The sequence below is a fragment of the Manis pentadactyla genome, chromosome 9, assembly GCF_030020395.1.
Source record: "Manis pentadactyla isolate mManPen7 chromosome 9, mManPen7.hap1, whole genome shotgun sequence".
Classification (NCBI taxonomy): domain Eukaryota; kingdom Metazoa; phylum Chordata; class Mammalia; order Pholidota; family Manidae; genus Manis; species Manis pentadactyla.
Genome location: NC_080027.1, coordinates 55,736,020 through 55,749,362, shown reverse-complemented (window position 1 = coordinate 55,749,362; position 13,343 = coordinate 55,736,020). Strand labels below are relative to the sequence as shown.

At 36.6% G+C, this 13,343-nt stretch overlaps 1 protein-coding gene across 8 annotated transcripts in view; it reads left to right on the top strand.

The window, feature by feature from the left end:
* Positions 1-13,343, top strand: part of SOX6 (SRY-box transcription factor 6) — a 588,617-nt gene that overhangs the window by 560,109 nt on the left and 15,165 nt on the right. For all 8 annotated transcript variants that reach the window (XM_057507418.1, XM_036877042.2, XM_036877041.2 and 5 more), the window contains 2 exons: positions 7,918-8,151; positions 10,710-10,926. In XM_057507418.1, coding sequence (XP_057363401.1) covers positions 7,918-8,151; positions 10,710-10,926 — 451 coding nt within the window. The remainder of the gene's footprint in view (positions 1-7,917; positions 8,152-10,709; positions 10,927-13,343) is intronic.

The following is a 13,343-nucleotide window of genomic DNA, read 5'->3' as shown; positions in this document are numbered from 1 at the left end:
AATTGTTTGCTGCTAGTTCATAGAAATACAATTGATTTCTGTTTTTTATAACATTACAATGTTGCTAACTTTCACTTCTTAGTTCTAGTAATTATTTTGTAGATTTCTTAGAGTTTTCTATGTAAACAATTACACTATCTATGAACACAGAGAATATTACTTATTCTTTTCCAACTTGTATGTTTTTTATTTATTTACCTGCAGAAGAGTGTTAATTAGCAATGGTGAGAGTGGACATCCCTTGCCTTGTTCTTTGTCTTGAGGGAAGGCATTCAGTAGTTCACTACGAAGTATGATTCCTACAAGTTTTTCTTAAATGCTTCTTACCAGACTGAGGAAGTTCCCTTCTATCACTAGTTTCCTGAAAGTTTTTAACATAAATTGTTATTGAATTTCATCAACGTCATTTCTGAATTTATTGTGAAGATCATGTTTTTCACTTTTCTTTTATTAATGTTGTGAATTACATTGCCTGATTTCAAATCTTAAATTAATCTTACATTCCTGGGATATATCCTCCTTGGTCATGATTTATTATACATTTTACATCTTGTTGGATTTAATTTGCTAATATTTTATTATGAAGTTTTGCAATTATGTTCAAATCTCTGTCAGGGTATGATGTCTCAAAAAATGAATTTGGGAAATGTTCTTTCTTCTTCTACTTTCTTAGTTTGTGCAAGATGATTATTAGTTTTTCCTTAAATTCTTAAAGAATTTACTATGAAGCCATTTGGGACTGGAGTTGTCTTTGTGGGAAGATTGCTGGTTAGAAAATTAATTTTTCTATTAGCTACAAGGATATTCAGATTTTCTATTTATTCTATACTATTGAGTGAACTTTAGTTCTAGAAATTTATTCATTTAAATTGTCAATTTTAGTGGAATTAAGTCATTCACAATATATCTTTATTATCCTTTTAATGTAAGTTGTATCTATAAAGAAATCCCATCTTTCAATCCAAATACTGGTTTTTGTTTTCAATCCAAATGGTTTTTGTTTTCTTTGTTGATCAGTCTTACTAGTTTATCAGTTCTATTGATCTTTTCAAATGACTAACTTTCAGCTTATAGATTGTTATGTGTTTTCTATTTCATTGATTTCTATTTTATGCATTCTGAAAATTCCTGGTTTTAACTAGATTTTTAACTCATTTATATTTAATGCAATAAATTTGATCAGCCTAAGTCTTAAAATTTTCTATTTATTTTTTATTTGTTCTTTCAATTTTTGGCCTTCTCTTTTTCCTTTCCTTCCTTTGGCCTAGATGAATGCTATAATAATAATAAAAATAACTATTGTTATTATTACTATTGAGACTTAATTTTTGTAAAATGTTATTTCTCTTGAATAATTTCCTTGACTTTCTCTTTTGGTATGGGTCTGCAGGTAACACATTCTCTCAGCTTTTTTTAAGCTGAAAATGTATTTCACATTCACTTGTGAAGCATATGTTCACTGGATAAAACTCTGAATTGATTTAGGATTTTTCCTTCAGCATTTTAAAGATGTTCTATAATGCTCTAGCCTTCATTGTTTACTATGAATAATCAGCCTAGACATCTTTTGTATCATTGCTACCTTATATATAATTTGTCCTTTTCCTCTGGAATTTTCCCTTTGTCTTTGGTTTTAGCAATTTGACTAGTGTCTATATATGATTTTCTTTGTATTTATTCTACCTGCATTTTTTAAATCTGAATGTCTTGAACCTATAAGTTGAAGTTTCTCACCGAAGTCAGGTCATTTTTAGCCAGTGTTTCTTGAAATATTTTTCAGTCATGATTCTCTCTCTCATTTCTTTCTGTAACTTCAATTATACATTTTAGGACACTTAATAGTGTTTTGCATATGGATGAGTCTCTGTTTACATTTTCAGCTTTTTTCTCTTTCTGTTTTTGAGACTGAATGATTTCTTTTGATGTATTTTCAAGCTTGCTGACCCTTTATCTGCACTCCAAACTTTGAAGTCTATTCAGTGAATTTTCATCTCAATACATTTTTTACTTCTAGACTTTCCATTTGTTTATTTTTATAGCTTCATTTCTCTGCTGAGTTTCTCCTGTTTTTTAACTTCATTATGATAATCTTTTCCTTTAAGTCCTTGAGCATATTTATAATAGTTATTTTTAAGCTTTTGTCTGCTAATTACACTGTCTGAGTCATCTTGGGGTTTTTTTTTCCTATTGACTTTTCTTTTTGTCTCAGGATCACACTTTCCTTGTTTGCACAACTAGTAACTTTTTATTATATATGGTACCTTGTGAATTATAAGTTGTAGAAACTCTGGTTTCTCCTATCTTCTGGTATTAAGTATGTTAATTTTTGTTCTAGGAAGCAGTTAAATTATTACTGATTCTGAACTTACGGAAGCTTAGATTTGCACTGTATGGAGAGTCTGTTTCAGTTTTGTCTTTAGTCCTAGGGTGAATCTATAGTCCTGGCATATAGTCTATCTTGCTGAAGAATGGCCCCTCGGGGGTTTCAGTGGAAAGCCTAAAGTGTTTTTAAATCCCTTCTAACTTGGTAGGATGTACATCCAAATTCTGTTTCCCTTGCAGTAGACATCTGCTGAGATTTCTTCTCAGATTTTTCAGCTATACAGCCCTGCTATCCACTGGAATATTTGAGTCTTCCCTATTCCTGGAAGTTCAGGAGTCATCCACTTGGAAGCCTCAAACTCTATCTTCTGACACACTAAGCCAGTTAAGACTGACTTTCTGTTTGCATTCTAGTCACTCCATGCTGTGCAGAATGGGGCATGTCCTCATGGAAAAGCTATGAAAACAGGGATCTCACTCAGTGAAATTCCTTTACTTCTAAGATAGAATCCTCTCCAGTTTCTTCTTAATTTTGCTAGATCTCAAGTGACTCCTGTTCGTTTTTTTCCAGAGTTTACTATTATTATCTGCTTGAGGGTTAGTCTGCTATAAACTCATCAGCCATCCAGAACTGGATCCCAGAAGAGAATCTTTTGTGCCAACATTTTGCATATATCACATTCTGTCTGACAAAATATAAGCTTTAATAGACCTGTGAGGAAGTATTTATTTACCTTTTTTTTCTCTATTCTTTGTTGTCAATTCATTAATAATTACTAAAACTATTCAGTGGTAATTTCTCACTTTGTCTGCACTTCGATCTCTTCTAGAATATATTTGTTCATATCAAAACCCTACATAAAAAACTCAAAGATTTCTTGGCTTGATATTCAAGGTACTTAGCAATCTGGCTCCTACTTACTTTCATAATTTCATCTCTTAGTACTCCCCTGTCTTTCTATAAACCCAAACCAGAGTCAGCTTCTTTTTGTCCCTAAAACCTACCATGCTTTTGTTATAACTCTGTGCCTTTATTTACTCTGTTTCTCCATCCTATAATACTTTCACACTCATACCTGCTGGTAAATTCTTACTCTTCCTTTAAGATGATGCTCAAGCATCACTTCCTGTCTGGAGCCTCACTGTTACTCATTTCTGTCCATTCCAACAGTAATAGATTCTTTTCTCTGCTTTCATAGTATTTTTAAATTACCTTTGTCAGCCCTTATACTGTTTTGTAATTTTCTACTTATGCATCTGTTTCCCTCATTAGACCAAATCCTTTAAAAACAAGGCACATGTATTATTATTCTTTGTATACCTCCTCACAATGTTGGGTACATCTAAAATATGTCTGAAGTGTTTGCTGAATTAATGCATAAATAAATGATTACTAGGCACATTATAGAATTAGCCAGAGTTCCTCCTAAGGGAGAACTTTATATATATACAGACACATAGCAAACACTTACTCATTCACTCACATAACCCTTGGAATTTACCCAGAAAGAGGGCCTCTCTAGGATTAGTTCAGGACCATTTGCTATAGGCTATGATGGTTAAACAGGCCTTCTTTCCAACCCACCTGGAAAAACTCAACTTTCTGTCTTCTCTTTAAATTATTTAAGTCACAGATTCCTCAAGAGCTTTGCCTTGGCAATTTCTATTTTCTCTCCATAGAGTACCTATCTCTTTTTTATCTAACTGAAAGTTTACTTTACACAAACTGTGATATGGGAGATAAAGGATGAATTAGTCAATCCAAAACCCCTAGGGGAAGTTGGAGTGAGCAGGAATTCCTGGAGTACAAGGAACCAGTGCTCTCCTGCGGTGCCTGGTGTGGTGAAGACCTCCTGGCCTGCAGTAACTGTCATTTAGGAATGTGTTGCCGGTAATTAAGGACTTTAGGTCAGGTAGTAGGTAGTAGTCTCCAGATACATAGCTGGGGTGCAAGCTTCTTCCAACTGCTTTCCATGCTCCGTTCGAGATGTATCATGAGCACTGCACTCACAAATGATTCCTCTGCTATTAAAAGTAAAAGAAGCTGACTCAGAATTGTGAGACATTCCCTAGCATTGACTGTGTTAGAATGGAGTGCCTTTTTTTTCTTTTAAACTTAATGGTATTTTAAAAAATGAACGAAGAAATATGTCACACTTGATTATGTAGACTGTAAAGTGACATAATAATAGGAAGTGGATTTTAGACTTCAGATATTCAGACTAATAACATACCTTTTGAAAATAATTCTGTAGTGCTCTATAGAATTTTCCTATCTGTTTAAAAATGGCTCTATAATACACAATCTCCATTTTTTAAGTTTCTGAATTTATACGCACATATCCAAGTCATATATATTTCTACTGCTGCAATAATAATTCCCTAACCATTTTGTTGCATGAGCAAAGTTTAAGAGAGTTAAGGGGCACTTTCAAAATATTTTTTTGACTATGTGATTTCTTAATACTTCTTTAAAATTCTGACTATAATCAGATATCAGTTCCAGTTTAAAAATGGTTTCAAACCGTGGTCTCCCTGGATAAGTCTTTTCTCCCCAAATGTTAGTTCATCAGTATGACATTCCTTGTTTAACTTAGGATGTCCCCATCCATTTCCCAGTTGATTCCCCTTGGAAAAGAGAAGAGGAGGCAAGAAAAAAGATACGTTAATATGCCCTGGAGCATTTTATATTTTCCCTTTCTTAATTCAACATTTTTGTACTGTATGCTGTGCTTGAATTTCTCAGTTCCTGGGAGCATTCCTGTGAGTCCTAGAGATCTGCTGTGTAATTAAATTCAGTGTCAGGAAGCATCATGTAGAGAATATGTACAATGGGAGGAGGTGACAAGGTCAGTGTAAGGTCAGTTCATGCAGTGAGACCTGAGCTCTGAGCTGTGTTCCTTGGGAAATGGTAGAATGTGGTAAGGTAGAAGAGAGTAGGAAGGACATGCTAAGACTGTGGTATGGAATGAGAGATAATGAGAGAGAGAGAGAGATTGGGCATACGTATGACATTTCTGGGAGAATCAATTAGTATGAGAGTAGAAGCTCTACTAAGACTAGAATCTAAAAATCCACCATGACCTCTATTAGTAAGAGATTAAAACTTCCCATTCACAATGAAATACATCTTTTAAATGAATAAATAAACGGAAGCTATTTGGTTTTGCTAGAGGTGGAGAGAAAGCTGTGACAGTAAAAGCAGATCTCAAATGTTAATCACCTGTGGCATTGTAGTTAACTTAGAATAATATTGAAATGTTTTGGCATCTGACATTCTCCACAAGCCTGTCTCCTTTTATATGTATGCATGCAAGTATATAAATTGCTGAATCCATGTCAGTTGTAAAGTAATGGCACTGAGGGCATCATAAATTACCATGGTGATCCTTAGGAGAAGACACTGTCGTATCTGAATGAGTGTTTCACTTCCAGAGTAATGTATGCCTTCATCTGGCCCAGCCGTCAGCATATTGCCCTGTGTTGATGGATATTGTCAGCTGGAAGCTACACTACATTTCACTGCACAATAAACATGGCTGTCAAACCCATATAAAGTGAAATCAATTTATCCTGTATGGTCAGTGCATTTTAAATGAAATTAATGTACTGTGGATATGGTGGCAAAAAGGTAGCATATTAGTTATGCATCTTGGGATCTGAGACTTTTCATGTAAGGGATCATCCTGTCTAGTAGGCCTAAAATAAGGGCTTTTTACAGAACATGTTATTTTTGCATGGTCTTCAGAAATTGGCCCCTCTTTCCTCCCTCATGTTTAGAAAAGAATTGACAGTATTAACCAATTAAGCCCTTTATATCTTATCTTTCATTTGCTATAAATTATGACCATATTTGCCACATAATATACTTTAATGTTCTATTTAATTTATTACTAGCTCTGACACAAACAAATTTCTACTTAATCAAGGTATCTAGAAATAGAGTAGAAGGGCCAGAGATTAATTGGGTCATTTTGTTCCTGTATAACCAACCACCCCACTGAACTGACAGGATTTATTTTTTACCAAAAAGTGGAACTGTTGGTTTTAATGTATATTTTGCTTCTAAACTATTGAAGTATGCTTTCCTGTTTATGCAGTAGAAGTCCTGACTGAGGCCATCAGTCCAAGCACTTTACCTTTAACTATGGAAGTTCTCAATCTATAGGTAGATATTTAGTAGTCACATTGCAAACTATACATAGATGTGTCGTGCTAGTAAGGTACATGAAAACAAGCAAGAGCTTGTTTATCCCTTCATTCATTCCTTTATTCAAGCATTCATTTATTTCACATATTTTACTAATTGAAACTATATGCCAACTGCTTTACTGGAATGTAGGGATACAGCAGTAAATGAGAGGCAGTTCCTGCCATATCCTCAAGGAGTTTCATTCTAGTATGTTACTAGAGTCACCTCTTTGGAAACTATAAAATATCAGGGATTTAGATAGAGTTTCATAGGTAGATGTTTAAAAACTACCCTTACACCTCAGAAAAACATATCAGGACTCTTGAAATGAATGCCTTTTAGTCTACTACTTTTGCATATGAATTGAAAACCAATCTTTTGTTTAATAAGTATTTATTGAGTATCTATTATGGGGGAAATCCTAAGGACACAAGAATACAGCATAACTTTAGAGGTCTCATATTTTTGGGGATGGAGTAGAAAGATTTGGGAGAGTCACCTAAACAATTACTCTGGAGCACAGAGCATAAACAAAAGGAGAATGAATGCAGCCTAGGGAGCATCATTGCAAATTTGCTGTTCCTTTGGCCCGAATTACTCTTCTTGTCAGTCTTTACCACCTTCCCTTATTCATGTGCTAATTCTTTTTCATCCTCCCAGATTCAGCTTAGATAACATTTCTCCTAGGAGGCCTTAGCTGACTGTGCTGTCTGGTGGCCTCTTGGCACCCTGTTTACTTCAATATGATGGCACTCACAGTGTACTCTGTTATTATTGTCTGTTTGGCATCTGTCTCCCCTCTGAACTGCGAACTCCCTTAAAAAAGGAGCTTAACTTGTGGTTATTGCTCAATTAATATTTTTAATTGAATGAATGAATGAATTCAGGAAACATACCACATTGGAATAGGCCTTGAAGGATGAGAGGGATTTAGCATGAAGTTGGGGACTGGGTTTCCAGGAAGTGGGAAGAGCAGTGGCCAAGCACAGTACTGTGGAAGGGAATACTGTTTGCAGGAAAGAGGTAGTTTGGAGAGGCTGCAGGTTTTCGCAAGTGAGGATAAAATGATAGGTAAGAGCCCGCTTTTTAAGAGAGGAATCACAGCAGGAAAGGTTACTGAAAATAATGCCAGTCATTGCTTTATCATCTCCTGAAACTGATTGTGGTAAAAATGTACTAGGTGTATAAAAGCATACAAAATTAATTCTGTCCAGTGTATCTTTGAGACCTACATCAGGAGAGCCTGCAAAACTGTCATTTGAAATTATCTTCTGTTTCTAAGATGTCACTTAAAGAGAAGAGAAGGGCCTAAGGAAAACAGCTGAACCAGGCAGAAGCTGTGTTACATTATCCAGATAATAATGCTTTGCACCCATGTTGTTCTTCCTGCCCTGACATTACAGGAAGTAAAGCAATGAATGGCTCTGCAGCTAAACTACAGCAGTATTATTGTTGGCCAACAGGAGGTGCCACTGTGGCTGAAGCACGAGTCTACAGGGATGCCCGCAGCCGGGCCAGCAGCGAGCCCCACATCAAGCGACCAATGAATGCATTCATGGTTTGGGCGAAGGATGAGAGGAGGAAAATCCTTCAGGCCTTCCCCGACATGCATAACTCCAACATTAGCAAAATCTTAGGTGAGTGCAGCAGTGGGTGGACATAGTTTGACACGTACGGGAGACTGGTTTGTGCAAGTTAGATACAGCTCAGCAAGCTGCCACAGGAGACTCTCTCATCATCTCTGTCACCCCCCTCCCGCCACACCCACTTAGGTGGGATTCAGGGTTAGGAGTTATTACATTCCCTGGGTGCCAGAGGAGTACAAAAATCTTACTTTAGAGAAAAAAACTACTTATATATATTAATACTACAAATAATGTTAATATGTGAGTTTGGCAACTCTGCGGGTCCCTGTTACACAGGAATCATGGAGACAAGCTTTATCTCCTTTTCATATTCAGTCTCCTTAAATTCACAAGTTTCTTTGAAACCTTGGATATATTCACAGACCTTACAATTTTCTCCTTCACTATTCTTGGGTTCATATGTTCCTCTGAAAGAACTTATCAAGGACCAGGGGTGAGCCCAGAAAATAGTGTGAAATTCATGGAGAGTAGAACAGTGCCTCTAGTGATAACTTTAAAACTTGTAAAATAAAACTACATTTGCTTTAATGTGATATGACTAGATCAAATTTCATAGCAGTGAGCTGAACACATCGACCACAGGGCAGAGGCCCATTGTGTGGTGAATTGCCGGAATGAGTCTCCCATTTCTCAGGATTAAACCCAAGCCTTGTTCTATTAGTGTAGAGCTTGCCTAGTGAAGATTATACAGTTTGGAATTATTATGCTCAACATATTGAACGTATTTTATTCAACATGCAGCATTACAGTCAACATGTTTCCTCTTTAAAAAGAAACACAGAAGGCACTGTTCTATTTAAGCTGTCATGATGTGACAAAAATCTCAAAGGGAGCCATTTAAGAAGCCGAAAACCATTAGAGACTTAAACTGTGGTTTTCATTTTTTAAATGTTTTGTTCAAAAGCAATAAATATTTTAACCTTAGTAAATATCGGTGATCTGGACATACACAAATACACATGTTTTGTCACTGTACAAATAATTTAACTTGATTCTGAGACATTTTGAGGCAGTGGCCTCTAAGAAAATTTAAAACATACACAAGATCAAATAGTGGTGACATGTTAAAATACAAGTTTTTCCTATTTTTCCTTTTGACTCTTAAATTTCGAGATGGATATTCAGTGTCACTACAATTAAGTGGTGTTTTATTTCTGGAATTTCAGAGATCTGCATTAGGTATATTATTCTTTTAAATGTAAACACCTTTCAAACCAAAATGCTCCTTAAGGATATATTACATTTTTTTTCTAATTAATAGACATTCAAAAGAAAACCAATGCTTCTCTGTCCTTAAAGTTTGATATTTAACTTAAAAATTTTCATTTATTTTATTTTTGTTTGCCATTTTAGTAGCACTAATAGTAGGCTCTCAGATGGGCACAGAACCTCTCTGTATCCATCTTGGCAGCTATGGGGAATCTATATTATTGGTGTGCATTCTGTGAAAAAAGTTATTGAGGATATAGTAAGTGTATTCATTAAAATGTTACCTTTTAAGTACAAGCATTTCAAGAGCACCAAGAATCCTCTGTTAATGGGGGCTTTAGGCTGCTGAGAGCCAGTAGAACGGAGAAGCCAATCTGCATAGACTTCCTGCACAACTTTTGCACAGCAATCAGGAAAGATCGGGGATGGATGTGCCATTAAAGCAGACCAGGATATTGCTGGCTACAGAGAATATTTGTACAACTTTTCCATTTGTTTATGTATGAAAAATCTCCACTGAAGAATAGCTAACATCCAGTCAGCACAGCTGTTACCGCTTTATTCACCAGCGAGACACAAAAATGCAATTTGATACATGTAAAAAAACACATCCCTTCTTCGTCAAGTGTTTAGATAATTCTTTATAAACAATATTAGAGAAGTGAATACTTTTCTTTCTTCCTGTATAAACCATATTAAAAATTTTTGTACTCTCATTGGCATAGCCTTGAATGAACGTTTATAGTACTTGAAAATGGTATGTATAATTCCAACTGTGCCTTCCGGTTCTAAGTCTACAACTTCTTAAGTGGAGTTTAGGCTTTAATTACTCTCTGCCAGGGAAGTCAGTGTGCACAGTAGGTTTTTATATATGGAAGGATATCAACATCTGCTGACATCTCTTCAAGGATGGCCTCTCTAAAGCTGCTTGGAGTGTGAGAGGTGTTTGAATTTCTGGAATCAAGAGAATCCTGTCATATTTGGAGGTAGTTTTAGGAAGTTGAGGTTTTCAACCGTCTTGAGAGAGATCGGCAGATGGATGGGGGGAAGACTTTGGTGTCAAAGGTGATCTTTAAGCTGCAAAGACATGTTTTAAAACAATGTACTTTCTGTAGCACCAGCTTTAAATCACTGAGATAAATAACATAATAAATGTATCACAAGTAAAATTATTCTTTGCTCTGCAGTCCGATAGACTGTTGGTACGGCTCCGTGGTATGTGGTAATCGGAGCTACTCAGAGCACAATTGAGTGATGCAGGGAGAAGGTATATCTAGTTGTATTTGCCAGGAATATGTTACCTTGACCACTTGGGTACTAAAAGCTATTTTAATGTCTAGGATCTCGCTGGAAATCCATGTCCAACCAAGAGAAGCAACCTTATTATGAAGAGCAGGCCCGGCTAAGCAAGATCCACTTAGAGAAGTACCCAAACTATAAATACAAGCCTCGACCGAAACGCACCTGCATTGTTGACGGCAAAAAGCTCCGGATCGGGGAGTATAAGCAGCTGATGCGGTCTCGGAGGCAGGAGATGAGGCAGTTCTTTACTGTGGGGTAAGTGTACCTGAATTTAGCCTCCCAGGCTTGCCTTTCCTAGTAAGAGGCTGCAGGATGGCTACTATCAGTTTGCTTGGGACAGAATTAGGAAAGGGAGTTGGTTGTGACATACTGAGGGGCTTGGTGCTGGTCATCTTTGCAGCGTCACAAGCACACGCCCTGGCAGCACGTCTCCTACTCAGCTCAGAACAAACCTGCCACAGATAACTCCCAACTGATCACCTCTTTCACTGTCTCCCAAACTGATCGAAGACATTCAGTGCCCACACACAAAGCTTCTGGTAGTTTATTTAAACAGACACACAGGGAGAAAAAAATAAAAACTAACCTTATGAAATCCCCAGAAGCTTTCCAGCTTCTTTGGTTGGTGCTTCTGAGTCTAATCACAATAGTCTACTTTTGTTGTGGGATCTACCACAAGATAATTGGCCTTGACATTGGTTAGAGAACCTCATTTTTGGCATAATATCCAGAACTCCTGTTGCAGTAAATTATTCTGTGGTAGAAGCAGTAACAATGTGGATTTTCTTACTTAAATCAGAAACTAGACATGTTTTTGATATCCTCAAGTCTGATTTCATGTCATTTTGTTTAAAAATTAGGTAATAGATTTCTGGTATAAATTTCAAGTTGGCTGACTGGCTGTCTGCATTCAAAAGAGGCCCCTTGTAACCACAGTAGTCAGGATAAGCGGGGATGCAGATGCTTGGAGGGTCCTGCGCACCCGGACCTAGAAACACAGTGGGCTAGGAAACCAGAAGACCATTCTGGAGGCATCAGCCAGAGGCAGCTGGAATCAGATTGGGAAAACACTCAGGAAAGGGCTTGAGAGAGACAAGTGGAGTGAGTGAGAAGGAAGGAAACAGTATTCACTGTTAACTGGAAGGAGAATTGAGGAGCTGTGCTTTGCCAGGGAAATAAGAAAACTTCACTCAGGGGTGAAGAAAAGAGATACCTTTTCATTATCAATAAATAGCCTCACAGACAAAAAGCTGGTTTTAGAAGCATGTCTTTATAAGTATAAAATTAATTTGGAATAGTAAATAGAATGAAAAAAAAAAAAAAAAGAAGGCCAGTGAAAGCTTTGTGTGTCTGTAACTCTGAGGGGAAAATATGTTCCCAGCCCGGGGCAAATAACCTTTGAGGCCAAAATCAGTCAAAGGGAGAAATAAAGTGGGAGAAACCTGTTTATTGCTCACAAGCAGTTGTCCACTTCTACTGCCTGTGTCTCTCTGACCTGGCTGCAAAAGGGGACATGCCGCACTCCCCCCACCCTTGTAATCTCTTACTGATATGGAGATGGACTACTTCCCCCCACTCCTTGGAAACACCTGTTGATATGGAGATGCACTAAGGCCAGGTGAGAGATTCTAGAAATACTGCAATTTTACCCACAGGGTTATTAATCTATACAACACCAGAGTGTTCTGGAGAGGAATGAGGGCTTTGGAGTTTGACTGCTGAGGTTCAAACACTGTCTGTACCACCTACTGGGGAAAATTGTTTAACTTCTCTAAGATTCTGTCTTATGATGTATGAAATCAATCAGGTAATAGTACCGATTTCACATGATTGTTTAGAGAATTCAATGAAGCAATACTTATAAAAGTACTTAAAAAAAAAGTCATGCTTTTAACACCAAAAGTACAATGCATTTTCATTGGGCTGATCACATGCTAGAGTATTTATGAAAAAAATACCACTATAGTGCACTTTAGGAAGTAAAGTAATATGTAACAAATACACATCGAAGACTGTGTGATAAGCATCTTCTTTCAGTCCTATTAGTATATAATCTCTTTTGAGCAGAGAATCCCAAATTTTAATTTGAGATCCTTTGTGATTCCTACCCTTCTTCCCACCATGTCCCCTGTGTATCTAGTGATGCATAATAGTTTGCCATAGTCAGGAAGGCTATTGAAGGCACCATTTTAGTTCCCTGATACTTACTTAAAAATATGAGATACAGTAATTCTACTTAATTTAGTTCCCTTTATCAGAGAGTACATTGAAACAACTCTGCATGTAAATATGATACCTTAATACAATACGTAACAATGCATGTAAACAAAATGAAAAAAACTAAAACAACTCAATAGTGTCTATCATTTTTTGAGTGTTTACTGTACACTAGGTGTTTTAGAACAAACAAATCAGAATATACAAATATATAAATTCTGTATACAAATCACAGAATTTTCTAAATAATAAAGAAATTGAATCTTCATGAGGTCCAATGGCTGCCAAAAATTAAGAAAGAGCAAAGGTTTAAATCCAGGTCTCCACCTCTGGATTTGCCAAACAACTGAGGAATTGTCCTTACAAGCCTTGCCTTAAAATATGCCTCCTAGCTCTATTCTGGCTCAGTCAAGAGTATGGTGTGCTAGTTGAGGAAGAGCTCCTAGAACCTGAAG